Here is a 24,885-nt window from a genome sequence, read left to right on the forward strand (position 1 = left end):
TTGCGATAGTCAATTCATCTCAGTGAGTCTGCTAAGTCAATCAATTTGGTAATAACTCGTATCATGACTGTGAATGATAATGTTAGTTATAGTTTCAGATCAAATGAAATGTGAAAGCAGTATGTATCGACCTTGCAAGTAAGATGGCCAACGATTTTGGAAATGTGTCTTCACTGGAAACTTTGAGAAATTCGTACTACTTTTCACAATCTTTTAAAGCGAGTTATTTGGACAGAAAATTAAGCCTACGTTTCATGAACATAGTATACTTTGTGTAACTCTACTGCTATTAGATACCTGCTATCATTAAAGGCAATCATGAAATATGGCGATGTCTGTTTATGGAGACTATTCTCATGCTAGTATATGCAGTATCATTACACACTGAATACCAGTATGTCATAGCATATTGCGAGTTCATTTCCTTTACATTCTTCTGATTCATTCTCATAAGGTGCGGTATTCCATGTTCTAGTCACGTTATAGAAATAGCAATATCAAATTAACAGGAAAAAAACGCAGAAAACAAGAGAAACAGGAAATTTAAAGTTGTCAAATTCCTGCACATTATGCAGTGTATACGTTTTGCACCATATTTTGCACATATTTGCTCTTTTGAGGTACACACAATCACACACCTGCCTGTTAATAATCATTAGTCAAGTAATCACTTACTCAACATACGTAAATTGGTCTGGAATATCAAATCAATCAGAGTATCAAGTCTTATAGTACATATTCTGCCACCGTTTTGATTCACATGCCAAGTATCTTTTTTTTTATTATTCTGTTTGAGTGAGGCTTTAACGCAGGAGAGGCCAAATTGCGATAGGAAAGATTTGACTTTGAATAACACAAATACAACCTTGTCAAAAAGTTTGACTTCAACATCTTGTTACCGTCTTATTCTCACTGTGCGTAATGATTACGTGTAAAGTGGAATTCATTAACAACCTGTCAGATGCGCTGTGTCGTTAACACTTTTCACTATCATATTTAAACTGTGAGTAATAATTACATTCGTGACATATAATATATAATTCTAAGTATGTGTAAGGGTCCAATGAGGTGAAAATCGGGTGTTTAGCTTTGTGGATTATTACAACTTTTGATTAAAAAAATCATGAACTATAAAGACGGTATCAATATAAAGAAAAATGAAAGGGAACACACAAAAAAATATCAGCGAACAAAGGTTATGAGTGACAACGACATGTTCAATGGCAGCGCACGAACACGGCGCGATTAGTACCCCGTTCCTAGTCAAGGTATACACCACCTACCCTAACACCGCTTGTCTTCGATTCGCAAATACGGACACTGAAAAAGCAAACAAACATCAAAACGTTTTGATGGTTATTGCAATTCTAATCTGATTTACAAGGTTTCACCAATAACCAAAGAATCTCTCAATCTACCTGAAATGGATATTTTTAAGACAAATTCTTCTCTCAAGTCTTCTCATCCCTGTCTTTCACTCAGTATAACAAAGAGCACTATTTATCATTTCATGAAAACACTATTGACATAATCATGTTAGTTGCATTGGCAGGGTTAAAGGTACTGTTTACCATTGGGAGCAGTGATTTAAAAATTGTTCAAGTTATCAAATTCGATACATGTGTGTAGGTCAGTTGTATCACAAAACATCCTACCATATAACATTTTTGCAATAAAGGCTGAAATATAAGGATACATCACTATTTTTCTCAATAAACCATAGCTGTGGACGGTTATTTCACACACACACACACACACACACACACACACACACACACACACACACACACACAAAAAATGTCGTAACTATTGTTCACTTTTTATCGAGCAATACTTAACATTGATTATCCTGATTGATATTCTTACATTGGTTGTTTATATCCCTAACTCACATTTTAAAAACTATTTGAAGCACTAAAGCCGGGTATTTATTTCATCTGCAAATGGAAGGTTAGTATGTCACGTGACTGGCAAGACTGGGAATCGTCATTTTTAGACACACACGTGACGTCACGTTTAATGAACTTTTGACATCTTAAGCGTATAAACCCAAATTCTTCTTATGTGGCTGACTCCATTCAGAATTTGTCCGAATTTTCGTTTCTTCATTACTGCTCGACTTCAAGTCGAATTTATAGTGGACTGGATTCTCATTTGATATCTGTTCTGATTTATCCTTTTACATCGCATGTCATCGCAGGCATAATATCCCGTGAGTTCACAGTATTGCTGTTTCAATGTAATGTCCGCCTTACGCGGCCGCGCAGACAGTGAGCGCAACAATTTACAGGGGACAAAATCATCTACAGAAATTGTACTGTAGTCTATCTGGGCAAAAAATGCAGAAGTTCTCCTTTTCTGTTGCTAATTTTCTGGCTTTTTCTCCCTCGAGGTCACTATACTGCTGGCGCGGATAGATTATTGATACTGCTTCAATTCTGGTGACTTTCCCGAAGCATGACATTAAGAGCATTCCTCCGTTGCTCCGACGAGCATCATGGTGAGTGGAGGGTAATGGGGAGGGGCGGGTAGGGGATACAGTGACGGATCGTGGCGCAGTTCGCTCGCTGCATTCTTCATGAGGTATGATAATGATTACATGAAACATTCCTCCAAAACGGAGCAATTTATCTGAACTTCAGCTTAAACGGTGGAATTTTTGATAATATATAGGGAGTGTACACAAAATGAAAGATAATCGATTGACAAAGAACAAAGCAGCACCTCCTCATTTAACGGATGAGAATGTTGAACTTCCTTGAATTGAATAATAAGTTTCAAAGCAAATGATGTTTCGAAACCAAAAACATGTCCTGATCAGTTTGGATTGAAAGAAATATTTACTTCCAATGAGGCCGAAAACAAAAGCCCGCTCAGCAAACAGCTACGTGGCGAAATTCGCCAATAAATCACCACAAATAATGATAGAAACGCGAAGAACAAAATCGTTGCTATTAATAGATGAATATATTTTTGTTTCTTTTCTTTTCCTTATTGTTTAATCCCTCTTTCTCTTATCTTTTTTTGTGCACATGTTCGCGAGAGCAACTGTGCGATTCACACAGACTCTGGCCGAGTCACATGGAGTTCGTGACAATAATCACAGAGGGGGCTTGTTTGTCTATTAAACGGTATTGACGTGTGGTGGTATAAAGAGGAGATAGACTAACCATCCATCTACCTTGAGTAGCCCAGCAGACAGGCTGACGCCACCAGCAAGTGCTGGCAAACACAAAGTATGTATTTCGTCAATTGTTATGTGCATACCAACTGTTTATTCAAGACCGCCACTAAATGATACTGGCGAAGAGAAAGGAAAGGGGGAAATGCTAAGTCAAGAAAGAATGAACTCGCCATCGGAAAAGAGGATCATTGAAAAAAAAAATGAAATGAGTGCCCTTAAGTTCTTGTTGTTTTGTGTATAGCTGCATGGCAAGTTCATCACTATAATCACGCATGTTCAAGAAGAAGTGAAAAATGTAAATTCCTGATCACTCAATAACCACTTCCCAGCAACGGAGTTTCGAGATATTTGAAGATATATTGAAAGTAGCAATTCATCTTTCGGGGATCTTCGGGGGGTGGGGGTGGTGGCAAGTCGTCTACTTGCTTTTATCAAACACAAGAAAATACACTCTATGAGCTTGCAAACACTTCGGGAATATAAGATTCAAGAAGTTAGGAAGGGCTTTTGTTACATTGCCTGCTGGTTTTGCCAAGGAGATGACCTAGTCTTTGGTTCCAGACATCATACTGCTAGTCTGCCTTACCATTTTATTGCCAAGATGCCCAACACGCGCATGGAAATTGCTCGATTTTTTAATGTTCTTCGTCGGCGTCAACTAACTAATTGCAACTAACTATAGTGTTAAAGCCTTTGTTGTATCTATACACTGCAAAAACATCGCGTCCAAATGTCAATAGAGGACCACACCCACAGGTGTAGCGCAGTGTCAAAATATCACCAGAGACAGTGTCAAATGAACACCAGGAAGGGCCAGGTGAACACTTTTAAACACCATCAAAACGTACTTTCTACACCTGTCGGGGTGGTCCTCTATTGACACTTGATCGGTGTTAGATTTAGCACCCATGGTGTTAAAAAAGGGACTGTACAGTATTGGTTGAGGTGAGGATTCGGCTTGTAACGTTTTACGAGATATTTAGAAACCACTCTATGAAATGTTATAGAGCATACAATTCTAAGGGGAATCAAAAGTTTGTTTGATGGAAATCGGTTTTGAAATGGCTGAGATATCTAAAAACAAGATAAAACAAAGAGATCCTAATAAAAGTCGTGGTCTGTCAATTTTATTAGAATCGCTTTTTTGATATCTCAGCCATTTCAAGGCCAATTTTCGTCAAATAAACGTTGAATCCTTCTTGAAATTACATGCTCTTTCATATATCATATGAGGTTTCTCATTATCTCACTCAAAAATGTCATAAACCTGAATCCTCATCTCAACCAGTACTGTACAGTCCCTTTAAATCTAATACCGCTATTTTTACACTATGTGTTTTGAAATTACTCTAAAAATCTGAACTCGCGGTACAACCAGCGGTGTGTGCTGATATGATGTTATGAACAGGTGATCATAGAGTCGCAGTACATGACGTATTAGAAAAAAAAAAGTTAGTGCCTTGCATTCCCTGGTTCTGCACACACTTTCCATATTTTTTTCCCCAGATGTTATTGTCTTACACGACAAGAAGTAAACACTTAACACGGATAATACGAAAGATGAGGTCGTGTCAGTGGCTTTTAAAGATATGACATGTCCATGTTCATCACAAGGAAAGACAGGAAAACAGGAAAATAGTGACATTTATTCAGTGAAATGTAGGTATCGCGCTGCTGAAAATTGATTGACTCCTAATCCACTGGCGCCTGTCGACACACAGTTATTCATCATCACTTCAGTTTTAGCTGTGCATTGTCATAATTATCATTCCTTCCCCCCCCCCCCACCCCCGCCCGAGATTGTAACAACCGTAGACACGCCAATTGAAGGATCTCCCACGAGCGGAGTCCGACTGCCACCGTTTCGTGTTGCTACTCAATGTGCCGATGTACACGTGGGGAGAGAGAGAAAAAACCAACAACTTGAAGAGTGGCGTTTCCGAAACAAAGATAAACAGTGTCCGATGGCACAAAAAAGAGTCAAAAGTCGAAAAAAAAAGAAAAAAAGAAACACAGAGCGAATTATTGCGCGTATTCATTTCGAATGATCAATTATTGGTTTATATTTTTGTCGCTTCTGGCAGTCTGGTGAAAAAAAAAAATTGAGGGAATCAAGCCTGCGTTTGAAGTGATGTTGAAGGAATTTAAGCTCAATACTGTAATCGGCGTCACGATCTCATCAACAATATGTAAAGGATATAATGAGCCAATATCAATATAACTGAGTCCGGACATCGTTGTTGACGTTGTTGTTGTTGTTGTTGTTTTTGTTGTTGTTGTTGTTGTTGTTTTTTTGATAAATGTAGAAACAAATTAGCACACAACTTGTGTATGACTATCAAAACGATAACTATTGTCCACTTATCACCATCTTGATTATGGTACAGCCACATTGATAACCATCACACTTGCGCGCGCACACACAAGAATGTCTTACTAGTACTGACACGCATGTGCACATGCACACACATTCACTCACACACGTTTTCATATAAGTTTGCAAAATACAGTTTTACATCAGTATCATGATCCCCTACAGAATCCGTATTAAGATAAGAACGATAAGTGTATACCTAATGATTATCCAGCTTCATAATGTGTGGAAACGTTTACTATACCTTATTACTGAAATTGATAATTCAAGCTCCGTATTTTACTTCTGGTATTTTGCTTTTGGTGGCAGCTTCCTGTGTCTTTTTCTCCTATTATCAGTATTACGGAGGAAAGAAACTATCTTCATTCATAATAAGTGTTTTCTTCTGTGTCGCATGGTCACATTGTAAACCTCTGCTCAAAGTGGCCTCCTATGCAACTGCCGTGCTAGCTCATTCAACAACGCACAGACGATTATAGTAACTATCTGTTTCCCGTACAATTTTGCATGACTGTCTCCACAATTTTTGTTTTTTGGTTTGAAACTTAATTTATATGAATTTCATAATCATTCTTATTAGTCACAGAAATTTTAGATTTGTTTATAGTTTCCCATACTTTTGAAAAATGTTTCTGCAAATTATATAGAAATGGAAATGGAATTCGAAATACAATCTTTATCATATTAGGTACAGTATTTTATGTAATTATGCATACCTCGTCTTTTATTTGCACTGTACCGGTAGAAGCATTTTGGAAATACAACTGAACAAAACCATATATACAGGAGCAGACTGTGGTAATATGAGGCTATAGGGTTTGATTCGCGAAGAAAAATATGTCTGATAATGGGTGCTTACACGCACGCATGCGCACGAATGATTTCATCTGTCACGTCTGCAAAGGATAATGGGAAAACAAAGAAGGATATCACACTGTCATCTATGATTGATCAGAAAGAGTGGTAAATATCAAGATTGATAAGTTGGTTGATTAATGAAATCCGTTTGATTAATGATTAATGTTAGAGAAAGAGACAAATCTATTGATGAGTAAATGTTGGCAGATTGATGCGTTCTAAATACACATCACACCTTATGTTAGTGATGAAGAGCAAAACATAACTACGATTTTTTTTTTTAGCTCCTGACGTTTCCTTTTCTCTTCCCCCTCATCATTTCACATTCTTTGTGTTCTTGTAACCAAGGTTACGGTCCACGTAGGCCCTGTTATCATGTCCTTTTCTTTTTAATCGTTTAATGACTCAATTCTTCCTGCTCTTATGTAAACTTTGATGAAAGAGAAAAAGTCGTAAAATATAACAATGAAGAGTTTAATCGCAAAGTGACCTTAGTTCATCCTTGTCAATTCGAGATATTTGAGATCAGCCATGTTACAAAAAAGCAAAGAAAATAATGAAAAAATATAGGATATTTCAAATATAACTTCCAGAATATTTATTGCTGTGCACCAGGAGAGGTATTATTGGAAAGGTTTAAATTTTTCCTACCTGATGATGGACTCACTTCAAAGTATTTGAAATGGCACTCAAGCCGTTTTGCGATCAATCTCTTCACAATATGCCAGAATTATTTCCCTCTCTCGCTCCTTCTCCCTTTCCTCTATTTCTCCGTCTCTCGGTCTTTCTTTCTTTCCATCTATCTATCTATCTATCTATAACTATGTATCCATCCATCTTTCAATCTTGTCTACTATCTATCTGTCTAGTTTATCTATGCATCTGTCTATATATATATATATATATATATATATATATATATATATATATATATATATATATATATACTGTATCTATCTATCTTTGTATCTACCTATTTATCTATCTCTCTATCTATTTACCTATTTATCCATACATCTATTAATCTCTCTTTACTTCTGTTGTTTTATCTTCCCGCTCCCTTCTTTATGTCTTTCTCATGACATTTATCGCTAGACGTTTAGACTCATTCTCTCTCGCTCTATAGCTCCCTCTCTCTTTCCTTCTCTCTCCAATTATTTTCGAAAGAATCCAATCAATGACAAATAAATGACACGAAAAAAAAATGTCTGATGATATACACTTTATTCTCTTTGGAAGATATTTTTCACTACAGGTTTGAGACAATAATTTATGAGCGAACAGACACATACTTTTTTTTTTTTCAGACAAGCATTATAAAGATTTAGCTTAAGCTTGCAAACCCAGTAATACAATTCATGAGTTAATCAATAAATTAATACAAATGATTTTTAATGACATTATATAACAATTATGCTCCTTGGATTGGAATTAAAAAAAATACATACACATTGATTCTTCTCGACAAGGAAGCATCACTTCGTAAGCATGTAACAAACAGGAAAATATTTCAGTACTATCGTGATACAAATTACGCCATGAGCAGCATTTTCATAATATTGTGATCTATGACACAATGTTGAACAATATAAGTTGCACTTTTACTCGATAAGACCATCATAAAAATTTGAGCGATTCTGAATATTTGAGTCAATAAATCTTCAGTCGCTCTAGATTGTTATGGAATACAGATTTCGTATAAAACACATGGGGAACTAGAATCACATTGTTGTATATAATGTGTGGAGTCCGTTGTTATGGGTTTATACCTGAAATGGCTTAATCCGTGAACTTCTCAAAATAAGGATGTTGAGACACATTTTCTTACTATACGTGGAGTCTAACAAGTTTCGTGGTGGATAAATGATTAGTTTAACGCTTTTGCACCACTAGCGTTCTTGCGTTTTATTGCAAACAACAATGAAGCCACGCAAAAGCTGAATCATCTTACACATCCCATGATAATCTCAGCAACCTGGCAATGTCGACAAATTGTTTTGGCCGTATGGCATCGTAGATGGCGCTGTTTGCCAGCTACAAACACAGACTACATGTACAAACTTTATTTTGCGAACACTGCACGTTATGAACCCATCTGCGGTTCATCGTTTGGTTTTGATGGATGCAAACTAACGATGAACTACTTCGGCCTAATTAACCAGCGTATTCTTCATCAATGCTATCACTGATCTGCCATGTAAACCTGCCGCCACAACTTCCATTACTTCAGCATAGCATCAGCTCATCGCTTAGTGACGGACAGAGATGTGTTCAGGACGTAAAACATCTTGTCGAAGGTGCACTGCAAAATAAGTTGAATGTTCTTTAATGTCAATTATGTTTTACTTTGAGTTGTTCCAGATTCCTGTGATAAGAATATATCTAACTATCTGATTGTTCAGCGAGTTTCCGGCGTACTTATTTCTTTGACTTTTTGGCGTTCTTTTGTTCACTAACTTGTCATTTTTTTTTTTTTTTTGTAAAAGTGCAACATTATTGACGAAAAAGGAAGTAGGAAGAGCTCGAGCTCTAAATTTTGAGTATTTCAAAGCATTTATGATAACTCAGTTCATCACGTTCATGGCAAGCATATGAATCAACAACAATGAGCTAATGTACACGTATGACCTTCCCATAAATACTACTATAGTCCCAATTACCATAAGTGTCATCTTACTTTCTTACAGACCATTTTACATTTTACATTTTACATTTTTTTTTGAATGGTTATCATTTTTTTTTAACAGATCAAAGAGAACAGTAATGTTAAATCTAGACACCGCACGGTGTACTCAGAAGTAGTGTCGGTTATGCTACAGTCACACACGGATCCATAAGGAATGAAAACCGTATCGACCCGGTTCGAGCCGCAGAGACCCGCACTGACCCGGATCGTAACCCGTGTCAATTCCTGATGGATTCCGGGGGCTACGATAAGGCGGGAAAAAAAGTTTTGGTCATGTTCAAAATTTTTTCAATTCCGTATTGATATCCGAATTGACCCGGTTCGAACCGCATTGACTCGCATCGACAAGCTGCAACCCACAGCGTAAAACCGTATGGACTCGTATACCGCATTGCCTTCATGCAACGGATGATGACAAGGTTTACATCCGGGTCGGAATGGGTCGAAACAGGTTGACACGGGTCGATAAGGGTCGAACAGGATTCAGTTAAGGATTTAAAGCGGATTTTTATACGGTTCGATGTACGGGTCAATACGGGTCTCTACGGCTCGAACCGGGTCGATACGGTTTTAATTCCTTATGGACCCTGTTCGAAATCAGGCCATGTGTGACTGTAGCATAAATTACCCTCCATTCCGGGACTAATCCGGCTCATTTTCACCCGGATCAAATCCGTTTTGTGATCCGGCCGTGTGTGACTGTAGCATAAGGTATCATACGAGGATAGATGTCTTTGCCTATCATTCAATACCGCTGCTCCCCTTCCACTGTCACAGCAGTAGTTGGTGAATAGAAGTATGTTGGCTAAACAGAAGGTTTATGATTTGAATGTTCTCTCCTGCGTTACTGCTGTTTTTTATCACTTCTCTACTCTCTTTCCCATCACTATTAATGTATGCATGATAACAATCAAGCTGTATTATTGATACACATAATCTGACAATAGGGGCAAATCATTCTATTGTACACATGATTCAATAATAACAAAAACTCAACTTAGGTCACTGCATCACACCGCAACCGCATTTCTCGAATACTCATGATAGCACATTCTAGTTTATGATAATTTAGCACTACACATTGTACATAATAAGAATATATGTCATACGTGCTTGTACAGATATAATTTTATACTATTCTATTATATAGTTATGTACCATCTTCTGCAATTATATTAGTAATATATATTTATATATATAAAATATCTTCCAAATATTACAACGTCTGCATTGCATTCAGCATTCGCGATCACAGTCCGTACCTCGTTCATTCTATTGCACCGTCTCATTGAGACTTTGCTTTCATTCTATATTGCCAGCGAACCAATCTTTTCTCACACAGCTTTACAGGAAAATAAAAGACAACATCTTCAAATATAACTAGGCAGCTACGCTCACTACAAACTAGTTCGCAATTAGCTCACATCCACATTGGTACAAATTACCTTTCTTTCTTGTCTTTTATTTTCTTTTTTCCTCAGTCGGTTAGATACTTCACTTGTTTTCGGAGCGGCCTAATGCTTAAAGCTTGTCCGACTGCCCGACTTAACGATTAAGATGGAATTTATGTTCAAAGGAAGAATGAACTTGCGTATGACCAGAATGGTCAATCATTGACACTTCGGCAGGCATCAATTTAATTGCCTTGATTTGAATGCATTAACATCATTTTTCTATTAATATTGCTAAATACGACACTTGCTGACAGGTAGCTGTGGTAGCAAGCGCAGCGACAGCATGAATTATGATTACATTACGAATGCTTATCTCAGTGAATCTAAAAATCAATATGTCATTGATTGATTGTATAAACAGCCTTTGCATGCCTGATTGTACGCACGACCTTTTCTGCTCATGCGCAAAACTGGTAATGTGAACTGGCTTTTAAAACCGTCAACCTTTGTGGGCGAATACCATTAGTTAAATACGGCAATTATGCCGCTGACATGTCAGTCCAGTGCTGTCTTTCCGGCTGCCGCTAGATGGCGCCATCGTTTTCTAAACTGCGGAGGTTCCTTTTATTCAGTCTCTAACACCAATGAATAACAGTTAACAAGTGTTACTCTCACAGAGACGTGCGTTGAAAAGCAAGAAAAATAGACGAGCAATCAGCTGTTTTCTCTTTCCCTTCCTTCTTTCACTCAGTTCCCCCTTTCTCTATCTATCTCTCCCCTGTTACTTTTTTCCCTTCAACATTCTATATGAAAGTTGTGAATCTGATGTGCCGAAACATTACAGACACCCAACAACATCATTGTCCAATTCACCCTCCCACTGGGTGGATTGTGTATACAGATACTCGTCCTTACTAATTACAGGTAATCTAAGTTTCTTAACTTATGCATTTCCTTTCATCTTGTTATTCATTCCAAAAAAAGAAAATATACTTCATGTCTTTGGTGTGGCAAAATAATTAGTTTTTCAAGTGCGAGACCTTCCATTCACAGCTCTTTCTAAAGCCAACTCGACAAAAACTCAAAATCTCTCGACATTCAAAATTATCTCGTCTTCACTCTGAAATACCTACTTCAAAAAACAATACAGATTGCTACGGCGATGCAAAGTCATTTAAAAAAGAAGAAACGGAAGATTTTCACTTCGTTTCCTTCAATGTTTCCTTCAATAAAGTATCACAAAAAAAAAGAACACACAAGAAATTCACAGAATGAAAAACCATAACAACATTCAAATACCCTTATTGTGCTTCTTGATAAACATTTCGTAGTACTGTAAAAGCGTTCACGTCTCTACCATCGAGTTTCGTGTACTTGAACACTATAGCCGTTGATAAAGTAACTAGTTCGATCTAGACGTGAGATTTGTTTGTCGAAAACAAAAAGCAAAAGTGAATGAGTTCCTGCGATCTTCCTCACGCGGAAATCACGTTCGTACAAAATCGAAAGTGAAGGTGAAAACTAAGTTTCCATCGCCAATCACTTTTCGACCTTTTCGCGTCGTCTCACTCTTCCATCTTCCTCCCTAATTGTCACCATGGTAACGTGCGATCCCTTCGTCCGAATATCCCTCCGCGCTATGGTTTGATAATCGTCATAACACTTAGCGGCTTCTAACCTACTTTACTTTCTTTTTCACTCGAGTATGATAGGTATATAATCCACAATGCACCAAATCTAAATTTTCTTTCCAACTGTACTAACACGTTTTTTTATTCCGTTGATATACAAATTATCTGAAGGTACTCATCAATATCGACATATCAAACTGGTATAGCTATTTTACTTTTTGCGGCTTATTCTCGTCATAGAAAGAGCCCAGTGTAACGCCATACCTATGAAAAGTATCCCTCCGAGCTGACGTGAAAAAATCTTTAGAATACAACACAGCTTCGAACCTGCTTATTGACTAGTTGGCATAGGCAACGGTACCCCTTGCCTCGTCGGAGCCCTTGTATAATTAATTGTTCAAAACTTTGTTTAGATTCGACAAAATGGCGAAAGATATTTCTTTCACATATGCGATTACAGACTCTTTTATGCGCATTTTTTTTCGTACCTGGTACAATGATTATAAAAACTAAACCTGTGTGAAAGTTTAGATAGTTGGTATCTCCACACTAGGAGATCCTTTAAAAATCCATTACAATGCAGCTTTTGCGAAGTCAGAAGCGCCTCCGTCACCTAATCACCATGTAAGAACGCCCTCATGATATAGCCACCATCTTTCACCACAGCCCTTCACGTTTTTCTTCGTCAATTAAAACGTGATTCAAAATACAAATGATGGACCTGCTCTTATTATAGCTACTTCAGCACTTAAAGAGTTTGATTTTTATCAAACTGTCGTTGTTTGGTTGCTCGGATAAGCTTCAAGGTTTTCAAAAACAATCATTGTTTAAAAGGTGTTTACCAACAATAAAATATAGAGAAATACGTTTGTATAATTCCGGTACGGTCTACGCCAGTTGTAACGCACAGTCATATACATACACAGCTACGCAAACTAGATGGGACTGTTCGCTCTAGGCTTATCACACCAGACCTCTTGTTAAAAAAAAAAAAAAAAATGTTTTTAAGTCTGAGTCTGTCGGTCCAAAAACTTCTTTTATGTGAACACGGCAGTAAATATCAGCTGCATTTTCACTCAAGAAGAAAAAGACATAAAAAACCACACAGACATATCATACCTGAAAAATTCTGTGCGGTACTCGACAGTGGTAGCATATAGCTAAACAGCAGTGTATTGCAAAGTCTTTCGAGTACTTCCAAGGAAGGGAGGAAGGAAAGAATAAAGAGAGTAAGACAGAGAGCAAGAAACAGAGGATAAAAACTAGATTGAGTGAAAGGAAGAAGGGAAGAAAGAAACAATGACTAAACGAGTTATGAATGAAAAAAAAAAAACGACGGGCGAAAAAAAGGAGGTTCTACTTGGCAAAACCGTCCAGGAAGAAAGAGCAAATGAAGTGGAAGGAATAATAAAAATAGACAAGGATACAAGAGGGAAAGAAAAGGGAATCATGAAGAAAAAAAAAAAAACAGACTTTGGCAGTCTCAAGGTATTTCATCTTACACATCGAGATATGGAACCGCTTAATATATCAAGAATAAATACCATGAAATGGATATCGTTCTGTAGGTGATCTGCATCAGTGTCGCCACTGCACTACTTTAGCTGTAGCCTTCTCAGGTCCGGACGGATAGCTGCGGCAGTGCCGTCTCGCGACCACGGAAGTGGATTTGAACCTTTGACCCCCGTGACATAGTCACATGACATCATCGGTTCTTCAGAAAGTCGATGACTACATCAGGTACGACTGGACGAAGCTCATCCATTCTTATCGGAGGAATCCGCCGCCGGATGGTCCTCCTTGCGAGAAACTGCAGCGACTGCACGCGTCTCCCTGTTATGTGAGATCCCGGAAGATTGGTATAGGAAGAAGAATTGGACTGCTGGGGAGTATACAGGTGTGGCATAGACGGTGTGATGTGTGTACGTGGGATGGTGACGGTGCGACGTGGAGGAGGTGGCGGCTAGTGCCCATGGGCTGCTAATAATGATAATGATAATATATTATGATTTTGGCCATAATTACACTGAGGGTAGCTCATCAGCGTTATCACTATTCTCACAATGGGCATTGTCACTTTTGCAATGAGAATAATTATTAATATCATCCTAGTAATTTTAAGTCACTCTCCGCTCTATAAAAAAAAAAAAAAAAAATCGCGGAATATCATGAACAAAACATTTTCCCAAATTTTACACGCCTGAGCAGGGATTCGAATTGAGAAGCTTGTGTTTATGAGTCTAGAACCAGTTAACATCGAAAACACACAATAACCACTTCGTGACGGTTCAACAATGCAAAGAATTGGGAACACTCAGATCTTTTAATTGATGACTAGCCGTATCGAGATAAAGAAACCCAACACATGTGATTGGTTAAATGTGAAACTCATCGACACCAATGTTATATCAGCACACAGAACAAGTACTAGTATCTATTATGCCTGTGACTGCAGCTTCCAGCGACCGAATGAGGGCGGTATTATCGCACAAAAGCCAGTGCCGTGACTGACAAGCTCTACCTATGGACCGAATGTAGTTGTGCTGGACAAGTCGTGTAGGATTCTATTTGTACTGCATACTGCAACTTCCTACGAGGCTATCGTGTGAAATAGGACTAACAGACATTTATGTTTTCATAAGTTTGTCTAAACTTGTACAAACTCTCATTTGTCCTTAAAATCGTTTCACGACATTTTTTTCTTCATTTCTTCTCTTCGACGTAAACTATCGTTATGATAATATAAAGAGAGACTTCCACTGACTATTTTTTTAAAGAAAATGTACGTGCTGGAGAACTACCTATTTTCATTCATGAAATTTCTGCAAAGTTGCAATTGACACTGCAATGCAGTATGTGTCACAATGTCTAATTCTCGTTGGTTTTTTGAAGCATTTATTTGCTATAGAAGTAGTTTCACTCTCGTTTCCGAGAATAAATGAAGTTTCGTCTACTTTCGGTCAAAGAGTACTTTCAGTAATACCATTCTTTTCCGGGATTTTTTTTTTTAATCCTCAAAAGAAACATGGCATGGAGCCCATGGACATTATATAAACAAATTAATGTCCCGAGAGCTGTATAGCTTTCATCAGTGCGGGATGCATGTATTGTGTATATACGTGAGTTTTTCAATTTTGCTGTTTCCAAATAATGTCACGTTTTAGTCCAGTTTTGGAAAATACCAAATTTCGGCCTCACGTACGGTCTATATTATCAGCTTACTCTGGCTAATTAAAGAAAAATCGCTGTGCAGTATTTGCGCTGAACTCACCGCTGTGAGGTAAATGAAGAATTAAGTTAAAAAAATGACTTGGATCATGCCTTTTCCCATGGCTACACGGGAATGTATAAAGTACAGCTCCACTCCATTATGCGGATTGGTTGTTTAGAGGAATTAAAGCAAACAGAGTACTGTATAGAGTCACCGTCTAGAACCGGACCTATACAGTAACAGTGTCATGACATTCAAAAACTTCCTCCTAAGCTTTTCACGAAGTAGCGGATGTATAGAGATCACATTTTGCAGACAAGAGGAGTCGATGATGTCATCACCTCACAGGACTTCTTTTGACTTCTACATTAATTCTTCATTAAATTTCTTTGTTTGTGGAAGAAAAAATTGAAATTAGAAAACATTAGCTATATTCTCTACATTGAAATAATGTATTGTAGTACTGCAGTTTCAACCTTGCAGAAAACGCGGATATTTTTCGGGGTTGCAGCTGCTAATTTGTCGACCATTTGAAACTTGTGAGGTGATGTCTTTTCTATGTATACACTCTTCCAACATTCGCGTGTGGTTGCGTTGTTGGCAACGAATATCATCCTTTAGGGAAACTTTAAATCAGAAACTTTAAAAATTCCATAACTTTTTAGGGTTATGTCCCACTTTTAACTTCTACCATTCTCACGCTATGTATTGGAATCAAATTTAATGGACCGTGTGAAGAACTGCAGTTTAGCTCTACCAGAGCCGTCGGCAACTGTATTGTGTATCATGTATAATGTTAATCATGTTGTACAGGTGTGGTCCTATACCATATGTCCCCCCCCCCCCCAAAAAAAAAAAATAAATAAATAAAAAAAAAAATAAGTAAATAAATAAATAAATAAAAAATTACAACGGTACCCTCCGCAACGATTACTTTAAAAATAGTGAATCAATCCAAACATAATTTTAGGGTATGAAACTATAACCCACTACCCACATCTTACAGAAAACCCCATTCCATTTGCTTCAGTGGTCAAAGAGAAATGAGGATTTTTGTAGAGCATGTCAGGAATCCCTTCCCTCCAAGTTCTGTCTATTGTGTTTACACATCAATATGCAGTTCCAAGTTGGAAGAATAAGACTCATGACATGCTTTACAACAATCCACATTTTTCTCTGACCGCTTAACCAAATTGAATGGGGTTTTCTGCACAATAGAGCTAAGATGTTATATTTTAAGAACCTGAAGTAGCATTTAGACGGTTTAATCATATTGGGTGTTATCAATGCAAAAATCCGACTGCCCCCCCCCTTTTTTTTTTTTTGCTGCCAAGTGAAAATACGTATGATGTGCGTAGAATTTGTTGCTAGAAAAAACAGCAAAAATGTGAAGACCCTACTTTTCTTTTCTTTTTTCTCTCTCTTTTTCCCTTTTTTTTTGGGGGGGGGGAGGGGGAGGGGTTTTTCAGCCGATATGGGGAGAGAAGTGGCAGCCAAACGTGTGAAGATCTTTTTTTTTCCTTCCTTTTTTTCTTGGTTTTCTTGTAAATCAGCCAACTTGACGACCACGCCCACGAGAAAATTGTCATTGAGTCAGCCCCTCCCCCCCCCCCCCCCTTAGCAAAAAGCTACATCCGCCCCTGTCCTAGAAGAGTTTAGTTGCTGGTGTGACTATCTTTTAAAAAAGACTCACCTAATTGCTGTAGGAGAGCGACGATATCTTGATGGCCTTTTTCCACAGCAACATCTAACGGAGTCTGTCCATTGTCATTCACTTCACTCAATGTAGCCGTGCGATGAAGGAGTTCCAAGACTTGCTGAAGAGCAAAAACAATCAGTGACAAGATTGATGGAATTATGCAATTACGATGTATATGGTTTAAACAGTCCGTCCACACTCCGTATGTAAATGAGGCGTAATGAGGTTCCGCACGCAGAATCTCCTTCCTGCGCAGGACGTCTCGTGAATTGCGGAGTTTCACGGGATTTTGCGCACCTCGTTGCAGACTTGCAGAATGCTTGCCTCAGCTTTCGCAGTCACCGAGGATGTCAACATGGTAGGGTGAGTTTGATTCGCCGTTTCTCGCTCTTAAATTTGATATAACATTTGCCCTTGTTTTGGGATTTTAAGGCTATGTAATTCATCGTTGAACTAACATGATATTTTGAGTGATTTTTCACCTGATTTTGAACTTAAACCGCTGTTCTGCTGGATCCTCACTGGTATAAAACAAGGAACACTTTATTTTTTTTTTTGGTGAATTCGATAAATGACACACATGGAAATAAACATTTAAAAAAAAAAATGAAAGAGATGCAAAATTTCTAACATCCTTTAGTTTAATCCCGGTTCCAATTTTGACTAAAATGAAATGTGAACCAGAACAGTCAGTCCGCACAGCGTGTGGATCTCACACTGAGAACGCCAGACGTATGCAAGCTCGAAACGGTCATGCATACGTAATGAGCTAAAAATCGCTCTTTTGAAATCCTCGTAGTCTGGCTAATACATACCGCATTGACCTCATTTTCATACCAAATGAAAGGAGAAAAGTAGCTTTTCATCCCGTTGCTATTATAAAGTAAAATTCGAAAAAGAATCTGGGTAAAAAGTGAGCGGAGTTTAATGTTTTCAAAACTAAATACAAGGGTCGGAAAGAAGTGCGGTAAATGAAGGTTAAATGACAATGCATCTCTTCCTTAATGTACTTACAGGGTGATACATGTTTCTTATTACAAAATATGGGCAAGTTTAATCATTTAATCTGGGTAAAAAGTGAGCGGAGTTTAATGTTTTCAAAACTAAATACAAGGGTCGGAAAGAAGTGGTCAGAGTGGTCAGAAATGATGTCATCGCATGTCGTCACGGTCCGCGTAGTCTGCTTGCATCACATGCACGACGCCAGTTTTTCACTGACTGCATTTAATAAGCCCATTAAGAACAGAGAATCTGTCCGAATGTATTTCTTAACGTGTACTGTATGTTCGAAAAAAAAAAAGAGGAAATGTTTGGAAATGTATATTTTCCTTAGATTTGTTCTGGAAATATGCGCTGCTGGTGAAAACGTGACAACTTCACGCGTGATGCCGCCGTCAGAGGCATCTGGTCAACATTCAAGTCGGTGTAGTCCCATATACTCACATTTGTGTCACGCTGTCAGTATTATGGGGACATTGATTTCCTTCGTTCTGCAATTCTGTAACCCTAGTTAAGTTTGGTTAATTATGATATTCATTACAACACTTATCCATGGTTGATCATTATATGTTAGAAGCAACAAAATAATGTAATCCTGCAGTAAATAAAATAATGTTTGGCTGAATCCGACGTCTGTACGGGCAGGCTTTACTTTGGCAGACTACTGTTCAGGCATCAGCATTCAATGGCAGACAGTCTTCCACTCGGGCTGTATTCATTTACCACACTTCTGCTTCACACACTACTGAGTATTGATTTCATGATTATCAGTACCATCAACTCAAAGAATCAAATGTTGAAAAATCAGAAGTGAGTCTCAAAACAAGGTTTATTTGTGGAAGTAGCCACTGCAAACAACCAGGAATGCTTGGCAACTCTCCCCAATGATATGTAAATTTCACGAGAGTAATTAAGCTGCAAAACTGTCAACATGTGACAATCATAAAAATAGAAATACTGGAATATAAAAAAAAAATGACAAAAATCTGCAGAGTACTGGCATGTTCACACACAATGCGATGACATCATTTCTGACCACTCGTGGTCATTATTTCACAGCGGTTGCAATGGACGATTTCGAACGGTGGGCGCTGTGACATAGTGTCATACTTTGCTGGATCCTATGTGGTATACAATATCAAATGATTAAACTTGCCCATATTTTGAAAGAAGAAACATGTAGCACCCTGTAAGTACATTAAGAAAGAGATGCATTGTCATTTAACCTTCATTTACCGCACTTCTTTCCGACCCTTGTATTTAGTTTTGAACACATTTTTACGCTCACTTTTTACCCAGATTCCTTTTAGAATTTTACTTTATAATAGCAATAGGATGAAAAGCTACTTTTCTCCTTTCATTTGGTATGAAAATGAGGTCAATGCGGTATGTATTAGCCAGACTACGAGGATTTCAAAAGAGCGATTTTTAGCTCATTATGTATGCATGATCGTTTCGAGCTTGCATACGTCCGGCGTTCTCAGTGCCAAGATCCACACGCTGTGCGGACTGACTGTAAAGGGATGGTAGTATTGGTTTAGATGGGGATTCAGCTTTTAACTTTTTGTGAAATACATGTACTTAGAAATCCTTTCACGAAATGTTAAAAAGGGCATTCAATTCTAAGGGGAATTTAAAGTTTATTTGATGAAATTCGGTTGTGAAATGGCTGAGATTAACAAACAAACAAACAACAAAGTAAAACAAAGTGATCCCAATAAAAGGTGAGACCTAGCTTTTATAAGGACCACTTTGTTTTGATTTGTGCTGGAATACCTCAGCGATTTCAAAACCAATTTTCATCAAATAAGCGTTTAATTAAAAAAAAATAAAGTTAATTAAATGCCACTTGAGCTATCAAAAATATCACTCAATATAGATAACTTTGGTCTATTTGTGTTACTTATGTTATCAGTTGACATCCCTGCTGAAAGTATAGGGCGTATTGGGGATGATTATTTCAGCTAAAGTTCACTGACCTTTAACCTTTGGCTCGAGAGACTTTTAACACTAGTTCACTCTCTGCTCATCTGCACCTCACGAAGCACATACTTGAAGCTAGTGATAAGAAAAATCAACAAATTTCACTGAAAGTTCGCCTTATTCTTGTAATCAGGGGATATTGGCAAGTCGGTTGTTGGTTGGTTATTTCTGTTATAGAGTGTTCTGTTAGTTTGCCACAAAAACCTGAGGCGGATAGACGGTAACGTATACACGCACGCCTCACGCACCTTTCGAAAAATATAGACAGAAAAACAGAAAAACACAGAACGCGGACAATCAGATGTGCTACTCTTATAAACACATCGAAAGATTCCCGCCTTTTAAACGTACCGTGATCCTGTCGCTATTGCCCGCTCCTGCCGCTATGTGAGCAGGGGTGTTGCCCCAATTATCCCGCGCCAGTGCGTTAGCCCCGTGGTCTAGCAGAAGGCTGACCGTTTCCAAGTATCCCTGTTCGACGGCATCATGGAGCGGGGTTCGTCCGACGTCGGGGTCGGGAACGTTTGGGTTGGCTTTCCACTCCAGAAGCAAGCGAGTGATGTCGGGCCTCATCATGTTCATCGCCTGTGGAGGATACGACGACGAAATATTTCTGAAATTAGCACCGTAACTTATTCAAATCGTGAAATCGTGTGTTCAAAAAGGGAGGTGAGACTACCTTCCTGGTTCAAATCACACCAATATTCTAAAATTGTATATACAGCTTATGGTTGGAAAATCCTTGCGGTATTAATAGCAATGAATTTGGTCAATGGTGTCCATCACGTGGCCCACTGTCTTGCCTGCAGTGGTCTTCTTGTCGTGGGGATTCATGAATTAACAGTTTAAGAAACCGTAACAGCCATTTCGAGGCTCTCTCTCTCTCTCTCTCTCTCTCTCTCTCTCATCGATTGATTGTACATCTTAGTAAAAAAAAAAAGTATCAACTCTAGCTATACTCTCCAATAACGTCACAATAACTCAGTCACTCTGAAGTAATTTAGTGCCGAGAACATACTACATGTATTAGAATGAATTCCACTTTTCGATTTCATTTCATACAAATAAGTTTGATAAAGATGCGAGTGTAGATCGACCGGTTACGAGTCAGTGACCGCACCACCTCATCAATTTACATAATGATTGTACTTGATTTCACTTCTTTTTTCTTTTTCTTTTTTACAGAAAACATGTGACATCAAAGTGCCATAATTTACCATTTGTCCAATCTCTACTGAAACTGTGAAATTCTAATTTTGTTTACCTTTTTCCCTCCCAATTTAGCTGGAACCCTTATAGTTCCGTGTATTTCTTAGAACACGACGCGGAGAGAAGACTGAATCCCTTCGGACCCATCCGGAGGCCTACGATATTCTTAATATGCCTTCCTATATCGTATTGAGAGCTGCCCGAAAGTGGACCTAAACTGCGTCGCTTCATGGTTACAGTTCGTTATTCCGAAGGTTCGTTAATACGAAATTGAAATAAGGTACATAATTCCGAAGGTTCGTTAGTACGTATCCTCGCTCCTTATTTTTGGATTAACGAACTTACTTCATTTTCGGATAAACGAACCTGCGGAATAACGAACCTTGTTTCATTTTCGGATTTTGAGGCTTCGGAATAACGACACAAAATCAATGTTCGGATTAACGAGCCTTATTTCATTTTCGGTTCAACGAACGTCTATACTATAGGTATATATATATAGGGGATTTATGTGTCACGAAATAACGAACCTCATTTCATTTTGGGATATGCGAATCTTCGGAATAACGAACATCACCCCGCTTAACGCACTTACCTGGATAGCAGTTCTTCCATAATTGTTGACTCTGTTCACTGTGCCGTCAGGTGCAGCTTCAAGCAGTTCCCGCAGGTCATCAATTTTAGTATCCCCTCTAGCTGCTGCCTGGGTTATTTTGTTCACGTCAAATTCTGGCTCATTTTGGTCTGCCATTTTTGGGCTCCTTGATCTGTTTGTTTTGTTCTGTCTTTTATTTATCAAATGATGGACGCAATATTACCTTGTATTTCTGAAAATTTATGTCCTTTCACTGATTGATGAGACCACAGAAAACTTGCACTGCCGGCTTCTGAAGAATAATGTTCTTTTTATTTTAAACTGTCGACTCTTGCCTTTGTTTCACTATACCGCTCTTCTCTGCGCGAATTAGCCTTGAAGGTTCACCATCATCAGCATCATCATCAGCATCGCTGTCGGGTCGTCTCGGTTCGATGGCTTTCACATTAGACGGTGATCATCCGTCACTTCCTGTCATCTCTTGTCCAACCATCTGAGGTTTCAGTTCAGTTTACCGAGGCTTTGACGGGACGAGGTCCAGATTTGTTGCGGAGATGCCCGGATGCTGAGTCGGGGGGGGGGGGGGGACAGACAGACAGACAGACAAACAGAGAAAATTAGAGTTACCTGTTAAAGATATTGCTAACCCATTGGGAGGAGTGAATCAAGATATGTTCGAGTTATCACATTTGATGCATATTGTGTGTGTAAGTTGTGAACCCTAGCCCATGTATTGCTTCCCAGTTCATATTTTGTGTCAGACGTAAACTGTGTATTTGTTAAGTATCAACTGTGTTATTTCCATGTGATTCTTTGTTATTTTATTGTTATTGTCATTCTCATTTTGACTGAATAAAATACAATAATAATAATAATAATAATAAGTTGTATAACAAAACATCCTATATAAAGACTTCGCGATAAAGCCTAAAATATAAGGAGATATCACTATTTTTTCTCAAGAAATCATAACTTTGTAGTCACTTTATTCTATAGAAACAATTTTTATAAGGATTATTGTTCACATTTTGTATATTTAACAATACTTCACATTGCTTATACTGATGAACAGTTCTGCATTGGTTGTTCCTATCCGTAACTCGCATTTTAGAATCATTTTGAATCACTAAAGCTGGGTTTTCGTTTCATCTGCACATTGCATGGTGAATAATGCCTTTTAACTTTACGTGAGTGACTGATATTGTTGAAGACACATTTTAAATAGAGTTTAAGCATAAATTCTTCGGATATTTCAGAAAACGGGAAGATCAGCGTGGTGCTAGAGAAGATGATGAGAAAGAAAATGACAAGATACTTGTAATAGTATTAAAGGGCTCGTGATGGCAGCAAACAATATTTATGGGAACTAACATATGATGATCAGAGCAAAGCCGGAGGAGCAAAGAGCAACAAAATGTTTTATGCGAATTCTGTTCTTTACCTGACCTAAACTGCTGTTTTTCATAAACAGCTTTGATTACTTGATTTTCGTATTGTTCGTCTTGGAGATTGTTTCCTTTCGCTTTCTCTTGTCTTGCTTTGCTTTACCTACAATGACCTCAGTCGCGTTGTAGATGAAATCATTTCGCTTGCCACATAGCTGGCCGACGTAATCTTATAAAGTCTTGTTGCAGGATTATAAAACCGTTGTCTCTCTTCTTTGTAAAGAAAACACATATACAGTATCGGACAATGTCTGCCAATAACCTAAGCTGCTGATTCTCAGCTTTGTTTTGTTTGGGGTTTTCCTACGAGTAATGACATCTTGTTCCTGGGGGAAAAAAAGTCATTCGATATTCAGTACCATTGGGGGCAGCTGACCACTGGCATACAAAAATACACATACGCATACATAAATGTAACCTACTTCTAACTAACAGAAACTACATGAAGGTGAAGTAATTGTAGTCAGTTTATCGTTACATTATACGTTTAAAGGGATGGTATAGTTTTGATTGGGATGGGGATTTAAGTTCCAATTTTTTGCTGAGTAAATAGAAACCATTTATATGAAATATTAAAAAGCATACAATTCCAAGAGGAACTACAAGTTTATTTGATGAAAATCGGTTTTGAAATGGTTGAGATATCCTAAAACAAAGCGATCTTACTAAAAGGTGAGTCCCAGGTTTTATTGGGACCACTTTGTTTTGCTTTGTATCCTTACCTCAACCATTTCAAAACTTACTTATTTTCATCAAATAACCTTTCAGTGCCTCATCGAATTGCAGTCTTTAATATTTTATTAGTGGTTCACATCTTTTTTCTCAAAAAGACAAAACCTGAATCCCCATCTCAACCAAAATTATACCATACCTTTAAGATCAGAAGGAGCTAAAAAAAGAAGAAATGCCACAGGAACATGAAAATGAAAGAGCTGGCAGAAGAGACAAGAGTTGATAATGTATAGAAGGAAGACATTAGGTCCAGTTACCGTTTTATGATGTAGCACAAAGGTTTAAAAACAATTTAGCTTGACCTTGTTGTACCAAGCAAAGCTTGCTTAGCTATAATATTGTGTGAGTGTGTGTGTGTGTGTGTTTGTGTTTGTGTTTGTTTGTGTATTTTGTCTGTCTTTATAAAATGTGAAATACATGAACATGACCTTGAGATAACCATCTTCTACGTTCCAACAATATTTTAGTTGTTGTAGTTTTGGAGTCAAATTGGAGTGAATAGGCCACTGCATATAACGTTTCAAAATTTATGAATGTCATTCCTCTCTTGACTTACAGTAACAAGCTGTCCCACCAACACAACCAATTAACATGTCAATATTTTGATTGCATTAATTAGTTGGTGTATTGTCAGACAGGTTTAATTATGAGCCCGTTCGAGCTGTTAGGTTCTAAGGGAAATTTTCCAATTTTCAATTTTTCTCAATTTCAATTTCGATTTATTTGTGCAACTGTTTTTTTTTTTTCCAAGAATATAATGTACAAACGAAAACATGATAACCCGATTTTGGTTAAATATCTTTGAAAGGAAGCTCAAGACTAGTGTTCAAGCAAAATTGATAAATCATTTAGGATCAAAATACAGTAAATTGTTGCATGTTAACT

The 24,885-nt window shown here is 37.9% G+C and overlaps 1 protein-coding gene across 1 annotated transcript; it reads right to left on the reverse strand.

Annotated features, from left to right (window-relative positions):
* Window positions 1-13,832: 13,832 nt before the first annotated feature.
* On the reverse strand, window positions 13,833-22,282 carry LOC140236589 (cyclin-dependent kinase 4 inhibitor D-like). Its single transcript, XM_072316515.1, has 4 exons — window positions 21,824-22,282; window positions 20,371-20,604; window positions 17,032-17,155; window positions 13,833-13,960 (listed from the first exon to the last, which is right to left on the reverse strand). The coding sequence occupies exons 1-4, from the start codon at window positions 21,977-21,979 to the stop codon at window positions 13,833-13,835; spliced, it is 642 nt and encodes a 213-aa protein (XP_072172616.1). The 5' UTR covers window positions 21,980-22,282.
* Window positions 22,283-24,885: the final 2,603 nt, after the last annotated feature.

The sequence above is a fragment of the Diadema setosum genome, chromosome 13 (assembly GCF_964275005.1).
Source record: "Diadema setosum chromosome 13, eeDiaSeto1, whole genome shotgun sequence".
In the NCBI taxonomy this organism is placed as follows: domain Eukaryota; kingdom Metazoa; phylum Echinodermata; class Echinoidea; order Diadematoida; family Diadematidae; genus Diadema; species Diadema setosum.

What these genes read in the sequence shown, in the direction of transcription:
- LOC140236589 (XM_072316515.1), bottom strand. Translation starts at nt 21,979, where the DNA reads ATGGCAGACCAAAATGAGCCAGAATTTGACGTGAACAAAATAACCCAG. An exon ending in ATGGAAGAACTGCTATCCAG is followed by an intron (nt 20,605 to 21,823) that starts GTAAGTGCGTTA and finishes TATCCTCCACAG; the next exon opens with GCGATGAACATGATGAGGCC. An exon ending in CGCTCTCCTACAGCAATTAG is followed by an intron (nt 13,961 to 17,031) that starts GTGAGTCTTTTT and finishes CTCACATAACAG; the next exon opens with GGAGACGCGTGCAGTCGCTG.